Source organism: Hippocampus guttulatus, chromosome 1, assembly GCF_054856545.1.
Source record: "Hippocampus guttulatus isolate MCC_2025c chromosome 1, RoL_Hgut_1.0, whole genome shotgun sequence".
In the NCBI taxonomy this organism is placed as follows: Eukaryota; Metazoa; Chordata; class Actinopteri; order Syngnathiformes; family Syngnathidae; genus Hippocampus; species Hippocampus guttulatus.
Window position 1 is genome coordinate 14,799,276 of NC_141261.1, and position 19,957 is coordinate 14,819,232.

General features: G+C 46.6%; 1 protein-coding gene across 1 annotated transcript in view; it reads right to left on the bottom strand.

Annotated features, from left to right (window-relative positions):
* plxna3 (plexin A3) overlaps positions 1-19,957 on the bottom strand; it is a 43,384-nt gene that overhangs the window by 18,993 nt on the left and 4,434 nt on the right. The window contains exons 2-12 of the mRNA XM_086112640.1: positions 14,658-15,039; positions 14,402-14,592; positions 13,406-13,953; positions 12,277-12,441; positions 11,545-11,727; positions 5,047-5,187; positions 4,873-4,973; positions 2,048-2,171; positions 1,452-1,602; positions 534-633; positions 326-440 (exon numbers count right to left, since the gene is read on the bottom strand). Of these exons, the coding sequence (XP_085968766.1) occupies positions 326-440; positions 534-633; positions 1,452-1,602; positions 2,048-2,171; positions 4,873-4,973; positions 5,047-5,187; positions 11,545-11,727; positions 12,277-12,441; positions 13,406-13,953; positions 14,402-14,592; positions 14,658-14,965 (2,127 nt within the window). The 5' untranslated portion in view covers positions 14,966-15,039. The remainder of the gene's footprint in view (positions 1-325; positions 441-533; positions 634-1,451; positions 1,603-2,047; positions 2,172-4,872; positions 4,974-5,046; positions 5,188-11,544; positions 11,728-12,276; positions 12,442-13,405; positions 13,954-14,401; positions 14,593-14,657; positions 15,040-19,957) is intronic.

Sequence of the window (19,957 nt, forward strand, 5' to 3'; positions counted from 1 at the left end):
CAGGAGTGCAACAATTTTCCATTTGAGACACTTTACGAATTATTTGCATTGTATTTAGTCGTAGAAGTATGTCGTAGTGTATGCATGTACATTGTTCTCCGTATGCGCGTGTTAGTATGAATGTTACATCATGACTCCTAACGCTAAATTTAAAGAATCATCATCATCCGTTGACACTTTACTCAATCACAAGCTTCTTATAAAGGTCGAATTGACCGCATTTTACGTTAACGGCGCTCAAAGAGTAAAATGACCGCACGCGCCCAAACACAGATCTCTACTGAGCATGCTCGGTGCAAGTAGGCTTTTTTTTTTTTTTTTTTACCTGGGCCGTACTGACGCGTCCCTCGAGGAAAGAGCAGTCCTCCAGGTTGTTGGTGCACATGTGACGATACTTGCACCAGTGACACGCAAACATGCTGCCCACACAGGAAGTGCACCTGCAAACAGGAGGCGAAGATGCCATCAAAGCGGGGCAGCGGGGCCGAAGACCAAGAAGACGAGGACACGGGAGGAGCGGACGTCAAGCTTACGAATTGAGCACAGAGCAGTTGTAGAAGGTGAAGTTGGTGCTGATGAAGGTGCGTCTTGTCTCGCTGGATCGAAGACTGAGTTGGACGTCTCGTTTCTCTCCTGCCGAGATAACGCCGCGCATTTAGCCTGGGTGCGCGTGTCCGGTGTATACTTGCATGTGTGTGTGTGTGTGTGTGTGTGTGTGTGAGAGGGCCGTCATGGACATCATTCAGGATTACGGAAATGCTCTCACACAGACAAGTGAAACATTTACACACACACACACTATTCGCATTCATCCAGGTCATTTCAATCTCAGGGCATTGAATCCATCGCAAGAGGACTTTTCTAATTGTTTTGCTTGCGATGGATTCAATGCCCTGAGAATTGCACACACACTACTGAAACACTCACACGCACTCCTGGTATTGTCTCACTCAAAACATTTTCATACAATGCCAAAAGTGTGTTTCACGTCAAGTGAAACACACTCAGACACTGCTGAAACGCTCTGAAAGTCTTTCACACACTAATTAAACACACACACACACGACAGGAATACTCTTCGACACACTAGTGAAACACTCTCAACACTAGTGAAATGCAATCACACCGCTGAAACTCTCCCTCGCGCTCAGAAGTGCAAGGCTTTCAGGTGCACTTCTGAAACGCTCTCACATCCACGGCTGAATGGATCTCACACACAATTGAAACACTGTCACACGCGACTGGAGCATCGTCACACTGCTGAAATGCTCACACACAATCCTGAAACACTAACGCACGACTGAAATGAAATCCTCACATCATCAAGTGTCAAACTTTCACACTCACCACTGAAACGTTCTCGTCTAATAGCGGAAATCAGCATGTGCCTGAGAGTTTGTTCCCGATAGGCCCCCTGTGGATGTATACTTGCGAGTGTCGGAATGTCTCACCGTAGGAGTGTGGCGGCAGGTCTCGGAGCGTGGGCGACATGCACGTCACCTGACCGTCAGCCCCCACCTCCGCCGTGGTTTCGCTGATGTCTTCGAAGACGCAGGACACGCCCCCCGACAGCGCGGGCATGTGCTGGACTCGTATGCTGAGCTGCACACAGACAACGCGACGCTCTATGTGTGATATCATCGAACGAGGAGCCGACAGAAAACGCAGACGTAATACAATATACACCCGCAGAGATATACCATACTTGAAGCACTGCCCCTGGTCGTACATCACACAAACGCAGATACCGCCTAGGAGTTATGTTTATTTGGTAACCTAGTTTGTAAACGAATAAAACTACCATTAATCCATTCCAGTCCCCAAACATTTGTGTTATAATACATTTAATAGTACTGTATAAGATATAAACATCAGTGAAAAGCATTCCGTGAATTGTTGCTTTCTGAACTTCAGATTAGAGGGCAGATTTGCCACATCCAAGATGGTCGACGCACCGGTCCATGGCAGCAACGGACGGGCCAAAACCGCCAAAGGCAGAGTCTATGTATGTTTGATAATAATAATAATAATAATGCATTTTACGCACCTGCGTTGCTGGGGCGGTGACGGACATGTTGCTGGGGGTAACGGAGATGTTGACACACTGGTCAAGCTTGGTGTTGAAGTGTTGAGGCTCCTGCCATTTCTCGCACGCTTCCATTCTGGAACATCTGGTGGCGGATGGAGGTGAGAAAACACGATTGAAAGGTCTCGCTTATCATAAGGGCCCGAGCAGGCCGGACCAAGGCCCTCCGTTTATTTCATATTTTCCATGCATATTTTTAAAAGCGCCCATTGGCTGCAGCACAGCAATTGGAGGTGGGTAAGGAGCGGCTGTCACACAAGGACGCACGATGAGGGATAAAAGGCCGTCTCCGAGTGGCCGCTTCGCGGCAGCCATCTTGACGTGATCAACAAATGGAGATCTTCTTGTTGTTCCTTATAAATGTTCTTTGCTCACTTCGTTCTCCAGCGAGTCCGTTTTTGGCTTGGCCATGTCGACCGCACGCTTCTTTTGCTTTGAATTTAAAGGGAATGACAGGAGCTTCTTCCATTGGCCAGGGGGCTAGTCAGCTGTGTTCACTCCTTCAATGGCACAAAGACCCATTTCCAACCACGCTAAACCAAGCATCTGCTAAAATATCAAGAAAGAAAACCACCCCCTTGCGCACAGTCAGACCGGCATGAAAATTGGGCCCGAAGTCGTCCATTTTGGCTTGAACGTGCTATTTTTCTGGAACTTGGGTGACAGTGAACCTTGCATGTTTGCGTTTCAACATTTGTGAAATTTTCTATTCCCATCCACCCCCAACTGATCATTCATTATTTATGAAAAATCACACTTATTCAATGTTTTTGTCCTCAAGCCAAAGCAATAAAAGTTGACCACATACTCTCAAATTCACATATTTACAGATTTTTTGTCAGTTTTTTGCCCCCTGGTTTTGGGGGGTTGGGTGGAAAATGCAAATGGGGTGTTTACCAGCGATTTGGGGAAAAATTTGGGGGTTTCAATTTATCACCCCAATGGAGTTGAATTGTCAACAATGTTTTGTTATTCACGGGGGGTAGGGACTAGACTGTTACAATTTGCCCGAATTCCCTTACGTTTAGTATCGTGTGTAAATGCGGCACATCCGAACAACGTTCCGAGTTTCCGAAACGGTCTGAGTGAAGCAGGAGAAGTTGGGAGAATATTTCCGAACGCACCCACGATGAGAGAACGGAATTTTTGGCAAGCACGCGCCACGTCACTCCAACCATTTGGAAAACTCAGAGCATTGTTGAAAATGTGCCAGCGTGCACCAAAAACAGAGCACCGGTGCGCGCTCTCCGCACTCCGACAGGGAACACGGTGCACCAGTGCGTCAGGCGGTCCAAATGGAAACCGTTCAAGCACGAAATGCTGATTGGCACAGAATAGAGGCTGCGTGCGAAAATTGATGAGAGGGCAGCGCGCTCTGCCTCTCCGACGTCCGAGTGAATTTCTGAATATGACCATAAAATTCATGGTCTCGGTTTTTAAAACAAACTTCCCTGAAGAAAAAACAAGAATTCTTGACAGGTCTTGAACCGCAAAGTAGCGAGGGAGCACTGGCTAGCGTTTGTATACAAGTGCGAGTGCGTATTGTTGTTTGCCTATGCGTTAGGTCACATCAACTTGTGCTTGAATGTTATTTAAGCTAGCATGCTAACTAAAGCTATCGATTAGCCTCACATGAAGTTGGTTTGTGTTCAATAATTTTAACTTTGCACGGAGTCATTGAGGTAACATGGGTTCCTGGTTGTGAACATTCTCCACGATGATTGGTCTTTGCGTTGTCACAAAACCAGAGTCAGTCCAAATGAGTGTGTTCTTGTATGATGCTCTCCATTTGAAAGTGCTTTGCTGCCATTTTGTGGCATCTGCCGGTAATTATAACCCCCTATTACGGGGAGCGTCAAATATTTACGGATTTTTGTTGTTCGCAGCAGGGCTCGATCCCTATCCTCTACGAACAGCAAAGGGTTCATACATATTTCGTCCACCAAGTGACTCAGCACAAATGTGACATTTTCATTCAGTCTTCACGAAAATCCATGACATTTTGTCGAACGGCGCACATTAGCAACGGTGCAGTGTTGTGTTCCGCCGCTTATTATGAAGTGATGGCGAACGCGTTGAAGCCTGAATGAGTGCAGCCATTTTTCTTCATGAGCGCAGAGAAGGGCTCTTTCATTTTGAAGGGCAACTTGATTGATGTTTAGAGCAAAGAGGAAACGTCTCCACCTGGACTCTGAACATCAAAGTGGCCCACAAACTGTGTGTGAGTGTGTGTATGTGTACGTTCCCATGTGGCATCATTAATGTTTCTATAAATGCCCTTCGCACACATGCACGGCAGAAGATCCCAGCCAATCAGAAGCGAGCATCAAAGCAAATCCAGCAGCCACACGTTCAACTTTGGACAGATTTATCTACCTGTCACCCCCTGACCCGAACCCCATTGAGAAACCAGAGAGCATCTTTAAAAGGAAGATCTAAGATAGTAGAGGGCAGTATACATATACAGTGGGCCCCGCATACGCACGGTTCGGCACCCGCCAATTCACCTCTTCGCTGATTTTTAAAAAACATTTTTGGATTCTTTCTTTCTTGATTCAGTATTTACCCAGCCCTGGTACTGGTTAGCACGTCCACCTCACGGTGCGGAGGTGCAGGGTTCGACTGCGGCTCTGGCCTCCCTGCGTGGAGTTCTCCCCGTGCCTGCGTGGGTTTTTTCCGGGTATTTCCCCGATTCCAAAAACTATTCATTGTAGGTTAACACTCTAAATTGTGCCGAGGTGTGATTGTGAGCGCAAACGGTCGTTCGACCATAGTGACTGTCTTACTTGTTGTAGAGGACACACCATCCACAGTGAGGGTCTCCTGAAGATAAACAGCCCAAACAAGACTGATACTGCTCGCATGTCTCCACGGGAAGTCTGGTCACCTGAAACAACAACAACGAACATGCCGGAGGCGTGCAGGTGTGCAACGGTGCGTTTCTGCGTGCGCATGCACACCTGTCTGTCACTGAGCAGGTAGATGTAGAGGTGGTCCGGACTGAACATCATGTCTCTCAGGATGGGCTTTCCTTCCACCACCGTGACGCTCTCGTACAGCAAAGCATTGTGGGACGGCGGCAGGAGTCCATCGACGCGGATCTTAAACACACAGATCGGTGCACGCGCATTCAGAAATGTTGCAAGCCAAATGCTGTGCGACTTTTGACCCTTGCTTTGGTTCTGACTGTGGAAAACTGCTCAGGGCAGGGACAGATCTATTCTAGTGGCTTGCAGGGCTCTGAGCCACCCCAAAATAGTGAAAAATCCCAAACCGTTTGCGGAATCACATTTAACGGGTGTTAAAAATAACTAACAAACCAAACAAAACAACCCCGGCTAAAATGACCATGACACAAAATAATTGCTTGATTGGTTGGATTTTGAGTGTTTAATAAAATCAAACAACGTCAAAGTGGCCTGCGCATCCTTCGATTGTCCCTTAAGTTGCTTGTAACTGAAACTGCCAAACCTTTTTTGAATGTACACTTTGTGTAATGGGCGGCCCGGTGCGCCAGTGGTGAGCACGTCGACCTCACAGTGCAGAGGTCGTGGGTCCGATTCTGGCTCTGGCCTCCCTATGTGGAGTTTGTATGTTCTCCCCGGGCCTGCGTGGGTTTTCTCCGGGTACTCCGGTTTCCTCCCACATTCCAAAAACTTGCACGGCAGGTGAACGGGGAACACTCTAAATTGTCTCTAGGTGTGACAGTGAGCATGGATGGTTGTTCATCAGGGTGTCCCCCGCCTACTGCCCGAAGACGGCGGGGATAGGCTCCAGCACCCCTCGCGACTCTTGTGAGGCTAAAGCGAATCGGAAAATGGATGGATGGATGGATGGATGGACTATGTGTAATGCTGTGTTGATAAGGACATCACACAAAGATGTCACAGTGCAGCCAAATGAACCGTTTTATCGTCCTCCCCACTCAGAAGCTCCGTACGTCTCGTCTGAAAGTGACCCCCCCCCAGCCCCGAAAAAAAAGACTGAGGGCTGTGAGGTCTGTGTCAAGTGGGGGTTTAGCGTGTGGGGGACGGAAAGGAGGGGAGCAGGTAAGAGGATGCAAGCAAGAGCGTGGAGTGTGTGTCGTCCGTGTGTTAATGAGCTGTCTGCTTGTCGTGCATTTGGTCTTAATTTGAGCTGATGAACCCCCCCCCCCCACACACACACACACATAAAACGGTATGGAAGCAGAAAAGGAGGGGGCTTGAAAGTAGGACACTGCAGCAGACAAAATATGATACACACACGTGCTCATTCTCTCTCTCACACACACACACACACACACACACACACACACACACACACACACACACACACACACACACACAGTATGTATACACACAAACACACTTTCACACACACGCCCAGACACAAATGGGAACAAAACAAAACAAAACACACAACAGTACGATCGGTGGTGCCATGCAGATGAGATTCGAATTTCACAACGCAGCTGACATGACTGGAGTTGCCACCCGATATGTCCCCCGGGCAACACCCGTTACACACATGACCCCCCCTCCCCACCACCACCACCACCCATGCAAGAAGAAGGACCTGATTCAGGAAGAGGTGACCTTTCACCTGTGAATGTGACTCAAACCTTGAACACACGCTGAAAAACACGCACACACTGACATGTGAACTTTAACCCCTAACCCTGAAAATATGTATGTATGTGTGTGTATGTGTGTGCGTGTTGGTAATGCTGCCAAATCTAACAGATTGTCTGGACGTGGTTCCAGAAATATCTGAATTCCAACTTGTTCCGGCCATCAAGTTGACTGTCCTGGATATTTAAAAGAAATCCAATGTCCAATGTTATCACCAGTGGCCCGTACACATTTCATAAACGAATGCAATGAAATGAATAAATAAAAGCCTGTGCGCTCATATTGCACACTCATCCGACTTCATTGCGCATGCACACTCCATTGGTAAGATTGCAATTATTAATGTTCTCTTATATCTAAGGTGTGTGTGTGTGTGTGTGTGCGTGCGAAGTAAACTTGCATTTTTTCCCCCAAAAAAGTCGATTTTTTTTATTTTTTTTTTGAAGAACAAAGCTTGAGGGTGTCAGCAGGCGTTTGAAATTCCATCTTTCACATTTGAATGCACGGGTGTATATATTTATGATACCGTACATCCGCAAATTCTCGAAAGTAATCCAAAAACCAACATGCCGTTCACGCTTGTCCCGATGACCACGTCATGAAAACGTGGATGGACATAAACAAGGAATTCTTTGTGTGTGTGCATTTTGCTGACATACACACACTACACATTGTTGAGCCTGAGGGAAGAAGACGAGAAGGAGGAAGGCCAGTGAGGGGTGACATGGGGGGGGGGGGCTGTTAAGCTTATTAGCCCATTCCCATCCCCCGAGCGCAGATACACACACACACACACACTTAGACACAATGGATAATAGCAAGACCACCAACTGATGGTTTCCACCCTCCAGTCACAAAATAAATGTCATTTTTGCTTGTTTTCTTCAAATTCTTTCAGTAAGCAGGAAGCACTTTGGTCTCGAAACGCTCTGATGGCCACAACCACCTTTTCTTTTTTTTGTAAGTTATTTGTTGTCTGCGTAAAACGGGATGACTGCTGTGCAAGAGCTGCCAATTAAAGCGTTATGTCATGAGGAAAAGATTATAAAAGCGGAGACAAATTAACAGGCACTCCCTTTTTCATAACAAAGTAGGACTCCTGGAATTCTCCAAACATGGCAGACTTTCACTTCCATTTCACGCATGGGTCCTTGGGACTTCGTTCGTTTGTCGTGACAGACACGGGCACCCAATTTGCCGTCAACCGCTCATACTGGTGTTGGGGGCTCATTTTCTTCTAACCTTTTTCCTACTGGGTGCCTTTCAGCCGTTGCGTTGGCGACCCCGAAGAGATGTATGGCACATTTTCACCAGTCCACACAAACCTGCAAAAATGTGAGTTTTTCGGGGATGTAGAGGTCAAGCTGATGGCCACTGCTGTCACCACCATGACATCATTATTTGGTAACGTACGGAGGGACGGAACATGATCCAATGTGCAGAGTCTTCACTGACACATGAACTAATTCTTCCACCGTCTCCATGACAACAGCATAATAATTAATCGTTCTCTGCGTTTGTGTATGTGTGTGTGTGTGTGTGTGTGTGTGTGTGTTTCAGCAGGGAATTTCAAGTAACGCTAAGTTACACAATTGCTGAGACAAGGTCTCTTGCAAACAAACACACACATGCACACACACGCGCACACACAATGGGAACAGGAAACACAATGTTAGACACAAAGAAGTTTCTGTTGAAAATACACACGCACACACACACACACCAGCTTCCATCATGATAACAACAATTGTATTCATCCATCCATTTTCTCTAGCGCTTGTCCTCATTAGGATCGCTGCAGCCTATCCCAGCTGATTTTGCGCAAGAGGCGGAGTTCATGCTGGAATGCTCGCCAACCAATGAGGGGCAGATACAGACAGACAATGGAATGGTCGCCAGTCAATATCAGAGCACACGGGGGGAAAAAAAAGATAGATTGGTTGCCGCTCAATGTGAGGGCACATGAAGGAAAAACATTAGGGCATCTATTGCAGGTGACAAGCTGAAAGCTCATATGTCACAATTTGGTCAATTCCAATTTTGTTCCCCCACAGATCTAAGCAGTTGGTCAGTCCACATGTGTACAAATTTCTGACCAACCAAAAGTGTTGAAAATGGGTAGCACACAGAAATGTCGGAGAACTACAGAACTGTGAGGTAACTACTCGTCCACCAGGCTCTATCGCTTTCCGTTGACTGCAAGGCTCAAAACAACCAGTCATTCAGACAAAATTTCCATTTTGAACCTCATCAAAACATAAACGTTGTGAGAGCAAAAATGAGAATCGATCGCCGTTCCAAAAAGGATCCGCGCGCGTCTCTCACAACACCTACTGCGGGTCGTTGGAGGTCGGGGGCTCGAGTAGCGACCTACGGGGCATCGGTTAGCTAATAATAAACTTTGACTAGCTACTCATGCGGCTAAGTTGTGGAGTTGCTCCTTTGACGACACCACTCACAGCAGACACACAGAGTGTGTGAAATAAAAACAACCGAGGACAATATTATTGCGGTCTTTCAGCAATGAGTGTTGATCTGCCAACCAAGGTAATATTCAGCAGCCAAAGTCATAACACAACCAACAGTTCCTAGACTGACTCACGATCAATCGATTCAAACTTTTTTTTTGCTTTCGGAGCAGAGGGAGGAGCCCATTTTCTTCTCCACTCGAAGCTGGTGCAGTCTGAATCTGACAGTAAAGCCGTTCTAATTTCTCAGTTAACCTAAGATTGACACGGCTGGCACGTTTCTCACCGCAATTAAGTGCTTGGGTCATTGATTTCATTATTCACAGAAGCCTGGTTGCAACTGCATTAAAGCAGCGAACAGCCAACTTTTCACAGAAAACGAGCAGGCAAATTTAAAAAAATGGGCTGTGGAGAGAAATTCTACTACCCAAAGTGAACCGGAAAACGGAAGTGAGTTACTGTACGCAATGAGACTGTTTATTTCTATCCACGATGTGTATTTAAGAGAAAAAAAATTGATTATACAAAAAAAAAAAAGGAAACTAATTACTCATTCATTATACTGTCATATTTTTTTCGGTTAACAAAAGCCAAGCTTCAGGTCGCTGGGATTAACCTGCAATATATAGATAAATAAATACAATTGTGCCACAAAACGAGAAAGTTGCTCCTCAAATGAAGTCATTGATACATAAAACTGCTCTGCAAAAAAAAAGAAGACAATTTTCAGGCCATGGAATGTCATAATTTAAGGACACAAGTATGCTTTCTTTTGTGTGTCCGTTTCCAGCCGAGGCTAGCCTAGCCACTAGCTCCAGTGGCCTCGCGGCACGATGCGGCTGCCAGGCTGGTAGCTTGCTCCATCGGTGCGGTGACGCCATCCGCGATACTAGCGTGTGGCAGGCACACACTGGGTTTCCTCCCATGTTCACATTTAGACTGGGTGTGTCAGCCCGCTGACCACACACACGCACGCACACACACACACACACACACACACACACAAGTACGGACACACCATAAAAGGGTTATTTTTCCATTCAGACCACACACCCTATTATGAGAGAGTGTGTTTGTATGCGTGTCCTTGGGGAAAATGTTTATGGGTTTTAAAAATTGCTGTTAGAAGGACAAAGAGTAATGGAATGAGCCAAGAGGATGACAAGAACGCAAGCAACTGTGTGTGTGTGCGCCTGTGTGTACTGTATGTATGTTTTTATGATAGACACTTACTGCTACCAAGGGAACACACACACACACACACCCCACGCACACACACGCACACTCTACTGGGTAAACATTTGTTAGCGACCAACAACTTTCCGGCGCATGGCGTCTTTGTATGTAGTGACATGACCATGACAGTCACATTATAATCCTGGTGTTGGACAGCAATGAAAAAAGAAGTACACGAAATATTTCACCCCAGTTGCCCTTCACAAACACAAATACGTGCGTGTGTGTGTGTGTGTGTGTGTGTGCGCGCGTGCGGTCAGTACAGCGTGTCTCCTCTCTACCCTGTGCTGTTTGTTTTGAAAAGATGAGCGTGCACGCACGCACGCACACACTGACACAAATGCACGTGCACACACACGAACACACACTCTCTCTGAGCCAATCAGCTGACGGTAGAGTACAAGTCCTCTCATTATCTTTCTATCAAATACATTTACTCTATTACAGCCCACATGCCCCCCCCCACTCCTTGGGCTGACACAATGATGTGTGTGCGTGTGTGTGTGTGTGTGTGTAGGGGAAGACATTGCATTTGATTTGTGCGTGTGCACACACAAGAAACAGGACCGCAACAGGACAGCACACACGTACTTCGGGTGTGGATAAGCGATATCAGGTCTGATTTCTCACACGACCGTGACAAGTTAATTTGTCCACTGCTTCACTGTGTCACTATTAGACGTGATCAATTTTACTTGTCAGCACAATTTATTCGTACAATTATTTCCTTTTTTTTTTTCAAACCTGCTTTGACTAACAATTTGACTGCAAACGTCATTTGGCTGTATAATTCTCTTTGCTTCATGTTTAGTTTGACAATAATCTTGAACAGGAAGGATCATTAAAACAGCTTGAACCCTCTTTTTCAAAGATTCGTTCACTATGTGCTGCTTGCTGTCAGGGTGAGCTCAGTTCTTTTCACTGCCACCATACAGCGCTCATATTGTTTTGTTTTGTTTTTGTTTCCTCCCGGGTCAAAGAAAAAAAAATCCTCTGATTGATGGCTCATATCTCAAAAAACCTGGAAGTTGGCTCGCTTGTATCTCACGGCATCGTTCTACTATCGTGTCTATAGTTGATGTCGTAAAAGTGGACAGATCCAATGCATCCAAATCCCCAATCCATCCAAAAAAGCGCTCACCTTCTTCAGTTGGCCGCTGCGTGTCCCCACAAAAACCACAGTGTGTTCGCCGTACGTGTATGCCGCCACGGCGCCCATGCCCTCCGTGCGGTCCTCGAACAACGGACTTCCTTCGATCACGCGCAGACCCCCCAGCGGCTGATTCAATACCAGGCCGCAGAAGTCGTCTCCAATCTGCTTGGGCTGACAAAAACAACAACTGTTTAATGACACACAATGGCTCTCTTAATGGGGACACATGATGTAGTGCACAAGTGACTTCTGAATGTGTTGTGTACAAATAATTGGCCTGTCTGGAGTGCCTCTGCTCGCTCAGCCAGTTTAGCAAATGAAACAACTCGGCCAATCTTTTGTTTTTACTATTTCCAAATAGGGTTGGGGAGAGGACAGCGTGTTCTAGCAAGGACTTCTCTGTTGGCCTAGACATCATCGCAAGCGCTGACCTACATTTTGTTCAACTAATAGAATAACTGCCTAAGTCATTTTTAACTTACGGTCACAGTATCAATTGTAAACACCATTGTGCTTCCTAAAAATGTTTTATCTTTTCTTTTTTTGTCCGTGGTTGGTCATGCTCATCTGGAAACACATTTATTCTTTGTTGAATTTTTTTTTGGTGGGTTTTATGTGTTCATTATTTTTCCAAAATAATTTTTCGGGGCAAATAAGTGCACACCTGTAACACATCAGGGCGTGCGTGGCTGCAGTTTGATCAGATGCGACGTGACTCACTGTATGAATGCAGGGCAGTTCCTTGTTGAGTAACCACGGCAACGAGAGGCGGCCCTCCCCGCGGTAGCAGGAGCGTATCCTCTCTCTCATGGCCAGGTTGATGTCGTGCAGCGTAAACAGACACAGGAGGGTCTCTCTGGGGGGGTTTGAGCGGTTCTTCTGACCCTGAACAACACACAGGCACACACACACGCACACACATACGCAAGAGTGCCCAGTTAAATGGAGTGACATCACCTGGAGGTGGAGCATGACTGGGAAAAAATCAAAGAAAATCAAAAAGCTCTCCAAGTACCACTACCATGGCCAACAATAAAATTCAGCAGCGTAATAGGCCGAAGTGTTCATCAAAAATGAGACGGGGACTAACATGGACTGTTCCGTATTAGAAGCCACTGTAACACGATGCCCCATTTGAACATCAACACTGCTTTAAATATAAGAAGAAAAATGTTCTTCAATGATGATTCAATGAAACTGTATTGCATGTCAATATTATCAATTGTTCCTACGTAGATCTTTTTTTTTTAAATTAACAGAGTTCTTAAAGTGTTAAGGGGTAATTTTCAGTTTCATATTACTTGAAACAGTCAGGATAACCTGACCGCAGTACAGTCATAAAATGATCTCTGAAAAAAACTCAGCCCTCTCTGGCTCCATCTTGTACCTCTAATTTATTTATTACAAAAAAAAAAAAATCGCGCCAGACAAAGAACAACCAATCAGATTCAGTCAGCATGACTGACAATCAGTTTAACTCATTCACTCCCAAAGACGTTTTTAAACGTCTTTTCAGACTTGGTCCAGAATTGGCTGGTACTGAATGAGTTAAATACATTCATATCTTATGAGCAGTTTCAAAAGTGCAAACTCTCCATTTAAATGAAAATGTATTGTACTTAAAAGTAAAAAAATAACTAAATGGGGGGGGGGGGGGGCAAAGAAAATCCCCTAAGTGTTGCTCGTTTGTTGTCAGACAGCATATGAAATGCGACCAGGAAGACGCTGTTTGAGATGCGACCGTTTCAAGCTGTCATTGCTAAGAACTTCCCTGCATTCAACAAACTGAGCACCAAGAGCGGGAGATCACAAACCCCACTTTGAGAAGCACCGAAAAAAAAAAAGTCACCTGAGAGAAGATGACAAAGAGGACATCGTCGTCCTCCGACAGTCCGAGTGCCTGAGCCAAGCGCCGTCCCGGTTTCTGTTTGAAGGCAGCCTGCACCAGTCGGTACTCCACGCCGTCCTTGGTGCATCCTAGAGGGAATTCCACGTAGGAGTAGAACTCTGTGTCATTGGAGCACATCCTCACGATCTTGGAGGTGAAAAACTTCTCTCCCCCGGCGTCCATCTGTGTCAGCTGCGTGTCCAGCTGCAGCGTCAGGAAGTAGACATAAGTGCGGCTGGAAAAGCCGTAGACGTAGTAGATGTCGAAGGCCGGGTAGAGAGACAGCGTGTCCGACGGGATCTTGATCTGTGATGACACAAACTCGTCTTGGTAGACCAGCGAGAACATGTTGACGCTCTCCTCGTCGGCCACCAGCTTCCGGCTGGACAGCGTCGGGAAGTATTCCGACTTTCCGTCGATGGCGGCGCCGATGAAGAGGCGGCTGCTGCCCTTTGCCGTTTTCTTTCTCTTGGGGTCATTGGTCCAGTCGTCCTCGCCGACAACCACACCTACAGAGAAAGGTTACGGTGACCACAGTTTTTCCGGGTCATCTAGCCAAGATAATCCGTGATGGCGGAGTTATCTTGCGGAGCAAGTTTTCAACGTGGACGAAAGTGGATCTTCTGGAAGCGGCTGCCTAATCGGAGCTCTCAGCAGCGATGCTAAGTACAGTATCTTCTTCCTATTATTTTTAAAAATATATTTTACTTTTTTTTACTTTGACGTAAATTTCAACTTTAACAGTAAAATCCGATTTACGCGGAAATTCGGGTTACGTTGCCAGCTGCAGGAACGGAACTCCTTCGTAAATCGACGCCTTCCTGTAATTTCGTGCGGCTTGCTCAATCCATCACTTCTGTCAAGTCCTTCAAACCGATCGCGACATTCGTCGCGAATCTGGCTTCGAAACCCGAGCGGCGTTTGGAGAGTTGCTGGTGTGAAGGAGGCCCCGCCTACCTGCCATCCCATCAGCCTCTCTGGCACCGGACAAGTAATGCTCCTTGCGGTGGTGAGGCTCCCCCAGTTTGAAGAGGTCCTCCAGTCTGAGAAACTGGCAGACGCCCTGCCAGATGGATCCGCACGCCACCAGCCTGTTACCCGCGTAGTCCACCAACAGAAGCTTGTTCACGTTGTCCAAAGAGTCCAGGCTGGGAAAACGTACAAGTAAGCAGACGGACATACAAACGGACAAGACGGTTAGGGTGAGACGGACCGGTGAGCGCAGGCCCTGACGCTAGGTGGGGGGTAACACTTGGCGTTGTCCTCCACCGGTCCGGTCATGTGACTCCTCATCTCGGTCAGATTGGCCGACAGCTTGAGGACTCGGTTGACGGCTCCGACGAAAACCTCGCCTGTCCTCTTGTGGACGGTCAGGTGGGTGAGGGAGGCGTCGAACGCCCGGTACGCCGCTCGGCCACCTGCCGCCACCAGGGGGGGAGGCGCCGCCGCCGGAGCGCAGAGGAGGAGGAGGGGCCAGGAGAGCAAGAGGAGCGAGAGGGCGGGGACGGGGGAGGGAAGCATGGTGGGTGATGGACAAGACGGGAAAGGAAGGAGGAGTTGCCCGCGGGTGGATGAAGGGTGTCAGCAGGTCATGACTGCAAAAACAAGCAGAAAGCAAGCAAGGAGTTACTTTCGAACTGCGATCGTCATAAGATCAAAAGGTGTGCCGTGGGAAATGGGACAACTTTACTTCATTGGTCCAAAAGACATTATTCCCGACAAAGAGAGTATCTTTCTTTCATCTCCGTATCCCAGCGACGTACGGGGATCGCGACAGGCAGAACAAAAATACTCTTCCGCGAGAAGGTCCAACAAACCGGCGTATGCATCCGTTGCCATCTGTGCACCAGAACCGGCCATCTTGTTACCAAGATGTATCATTTTCCCGCCAGACGCACAGTTCCAAATAATGTGCGCTTTTGGGACGCAAGGAAATTTCACAGTCAAAAATAAAGCAAAAAAAAAAAAGAAAAAGAAAAAAACCTACGGTAAATTTTTTTTCCCCGAGATTTCCGTTCTCGCGAGACGCGATTGGCAAGATCGGCCTTGCCGCGTGGAAAGCAGACGATTGCCAAGTCGTGTAACAAGTGTTGCGAAGGTTTATTGCGGAGATATCACAGAGGAAGTAGCTAAAGTTGGATAGTTTTTTTTTTGCGATAATAATCTCGTATGCCTGAATTATTTACATTTTCGCGGCATTTGTTTATAAGAAATAAACCTATTATCAATGTATATTCTTGCTGTTTGTGTTATTATCATATGCAATTGAATAACTAGACCATTTCAGAATTCGAAATGTGGGACTCTCGAAATGCAAAATGGGACTCGTACTTTTCTGATCAGCGAGTCTCTGGGACTCGCAGGGCTCAAACTAGAAAATTAGCACTGCAGAACAATCACTTTGCATTCAACTAAAAGGATCCAAAATTAACTCAAGTAACTCCATTATTGAGTCAAGCGAGACAAGATTATGATCATTTCAGCACATGTACTTTTTGTGACATTTTTTTTGTCGAGTGAATAATCACAACGGGAGCACCTCTGCCTCAATTTTAAGAATGAAAAATGCATTCGGTGCGATAGAAGGAAGGAACATGCAAGTCGGCTGAAGGAGGAGTTACAGAAGAAGAGGAAAGTATGTCGAGGCAACGGTGATGCCCCCCCCCCCCCCGTGGTAGTCGGAGCTCTCGGAATCCCAAACCGGCCGGGTGGCCCCCGCAGATTCCAAGAACATCCGAGACCTTTGCAGAGAAGAGTACCGTAGAAGCTATGGGTGCATTTGCAAGGAAAATCCCTCCGGAACCTTTGAAAAATAGCGCAACTAATTAATACATCTATCCATTTTCGATCGGGCATGTCCTCATTAGCGGGGCGGGTGAGTTCGAGCTCACTTCTGTTTGGATTTGACATTTCTATAATAATTTTAACATTTGTGTCGTCCTTCATTAGAGGAAACAGATTATCTTTTGTGTTTCATCCCAAATAAAGGACATTTCCAAACATTTGTTTTGACTTTGTAAAATGATGACTGAACCAGTGACTGAATCACTTTCAAAAAGGTTGGTGAGTACATGAATCCCTCTCGTGCTGCTTAGTTATTGTTTAGTTGGGTTTTTAATCACTAAACACTTTAATCACTCAACTCAAGTGTGTTTCTCGAGCACTGGAAAACTCTGAAAATCTCTGACTTGAGGCATCGAGCAGGTGTGTGGGGGAGGAAGGAGCTCAGAGAGGTAAGGTGGGGCGAGTCCATTTCAAGATTTGAAAACAAATCCTAGGATCCTCAAAAGAACTCTATTGTGAGCCAGTGAAGGGATGCCACAAGTAGGAGTTCTGCGCTCTCTCTTACGAGTACCCGTCAAGAGGCTAGTAGCGTCATTTTGGACCAACTGGAGATGCTTCATGGAGGATAGGCTGACTCCAAAGCAAAGTGCGTTAACAGTAATCCAGCACAAATGACTGTTTCAAAGCGCTCTTACTTTGGCCAGCTGCCTAAGATGAAGGAAGTTGGATTTAACAACAGCACCAATTTCAAATCACTGTCCATTTTAAGACCCAAGTTGGAGACTGTTACGATAAGTCCGCAGGATGGGATGTACGACCAAACACCTTAAATCACTTCTGCCTTCTAGAGATGGAAATTCAGTGCCATCCAGGTTTTGATTTCCTCCAGACAGGATAAAAGTGGCTTCAATGAGAAAGCCCATGTTCATATGACTTCATTTGCTTTCTCGGCGCAAAGAGGGAAAAAATGATTACAAATCGAATTTGGATTTTTTTTTTGTGGGGGGGGGGATATTCTGCAATTGAACTGAATGTGATATGGCCCGGCCCCACTGTTTACTCTTAACGCCTCTTTGTCATCTGAACATTTGTTGCTGTGGAGGCGGAATACGTGGCTAAAAATGCCCTCGCTGGAGGTAAATGAAGACAAAAATAACAAGTCGAAGTTGGCAGGTTGATGGATGGTCAAATGACACTGAAGAGCACTTCAAGAATTACACACACAGGTCCATCTGTCGAGCGCTCCTCTCTGGTGTCGCCCCTCAGCCCGGCAGGCTAATTAGTTAATGTGCTGATCTTTCACTGCCTCTTTGGGCTTCGGTGTGTGCGCGCATGCCTGTGTGCGGCCATGACTGCTGCGTTGGACTCCAACTTTATTAAGGCGACGTGCTGGTGGATTCCGTCTCATTAACCACAAATCATCACGGCTGCCATGCAAGCAAGCAGGAAGTGGCGCTTTACATATGCTAACTAATGCACCGGCTAGCAAAGGTTTGCTAGCTTGGATGTTTCAGAGCTAGCTGGGGGCAGGCTTTGGTGCTCAAGGGCCACATTTGATTTCCAAAATGGGACAAACATGCCAGACCACCTAACACAGTGGTTCTTAACCTTGTTAGCGATACCGAACCCAACCAGTTCATTTAAACGTTGGCCAAACTCCTCATTAATGAAAAAAAATCCTCATTAATGAATTTTTTTTTTTAAAAGTTGTTGTTTTGTTTTACAAATTCAAGACTTAAAAAAAAAACGCATTTATTAAAAGCAGAAAAAAAACTTGAATACAATTTCAAAACATAAGTGTTTTTAATTGTGCACAAAATGAACGAGCCCGTGATGGCCACGCGGGCGTGTCATAACTAATTGACATGTTGAGCCAGGTGTGTCATAACCTCCATGGCAGAGGCTCCGTCGAAGACAGATTCACCGAACCCCTGCGGTTCGACCCAACCCAGGTTCAGAACCACTGCCCGAACATAAAGCAACCACTCATTCTCATTTCAATTGTATTATTTATTTTTAAAAACTATACAATAACTAATTCTTATGTAAAAATTGATGAATGTGTTTGTGCATTTGCTTGTTATGGTTACTTAATTGTGCTATGTGGGGCATTTATGCCCCACATAGCACAATTTTGAAGCGCAAACTTTTAAGAGTTTTTTTTTTTTTTTAAATAGTGATCTCACTGTCTGGAAGGCCTGGCAACCGTTGCTATGGCACCAGTGACCGAGGGAGTTCATTAAGGTCAGCAAATGAGACACAGGCAACACACACACACATCATTACTACACACTGTCTGAGTAACCGCAGGATGTGTGTGCCGACTCAAATTAGTATGCCTCGAGCTCGGTGATGTAGCCCAAAGACAAACTCTCCCCCTTTTTTAACCTTCGATGTGTGGTTTTATTCCAATGACATACCAGCAAAACCAAATCAAAAACTTGAAACCCGGATCGAATGAAACACCGCTGGAAAATGTGGAACCCCTGTTCCGTGCTGAGCAGTGACTGGCCACTCTTGACTAGAGTTTATGGGGCGTGACTTTCAACACGCCAGTTGGTGCGAGAAGTGTCAGGTGTTAAAGTTCACAACCCTGTTTCAGCTTCCACCGCTTCCCATTCACACAAGACGCTGTCTGGGCTTTGCTCCAAAGCCCAACTTTCCTTTCATGAAGAACAGCGACGCTTTGCAATCCCAAATATATCCCCCGTCTAAATTTGCCTCACATTCATGCGCATGCGGACACTTTTACAGCCGCGAAAACAATTCAATTCACTTCAAACAAGCCAGCGCAGGCATTTCCGAGCTGCTCCTCAACGCACCAGCGGCAGGTGATTCGACATTCAGCACACCTTAACGCTGGTCTTGGCGGCGCAGTGAATGCTCCACAAACCCCCCCCCCCATCTAAGTTGGCAAATTAATAGGTAGCGTTCAGAGATAATGAGTGGCGTGAGCTAGCTGCTCGTTATTGAGGAAAGTTCACCGATAGGAAGACTTCGCGGTCAAGCCCTTTTACATTCAACGTTGAGAGCATTTTGATACGTTCAATGTGTTAACGTCAATGCAGAGCCATAAGCTCATCGTTGTTCACACTCGCCAGCGAATAAGGCAAAAGACAAATGCCGGCAACCCGCTTGTTGTCAATCCAACGAAAACTGGGCTTGCCCTCGGCCCAGCCGTATGTGGCGCGGGATGGGGGCCGGCTTGCGTTCCTGGGACTCTTCGTGTTGTCGATATGGCTGATTTTGCGCCCAATCGGGCGAGACAGACGGTCGCCCCACAGAGCCTGGGTTCTGTTTGAGGTTTCCTCCTTTCGAGGGAGTTTTTCCGAGCCTCCGCTGCCAAGTGCTTGCTCATGTGGGATCCCGGTGGTTTTCTTTCATGTATGAGAAGTGTGTTTCCTGACTTGCTCAATGTGTAAAGTGCCTTGAGATAACCTCTGCTGTGTATATTTCAAACTGGGCTGCACGGTGGAAGAGTGGTTAGCACGCCGGCCGCACAGCGCAGAGGTGCAGGGTTCGATTCCGGCTCCGGCCTTCCCGTGTGGAGTATGCCTGTTCTCCCCGTGCCTGCGTGGGTTTTCTCTGGGTACTCCGCTTTCCTCCCACACTCCCAAAACACGCATGGCTGGTTAATGGAATACTCGAAATTGCCCTTTAGTGCGATTGATGGTTGTTTCATCTTCGTGTGCCCTGCACTTGGCTCGCGACCAGTTCGGGGTGTACCCC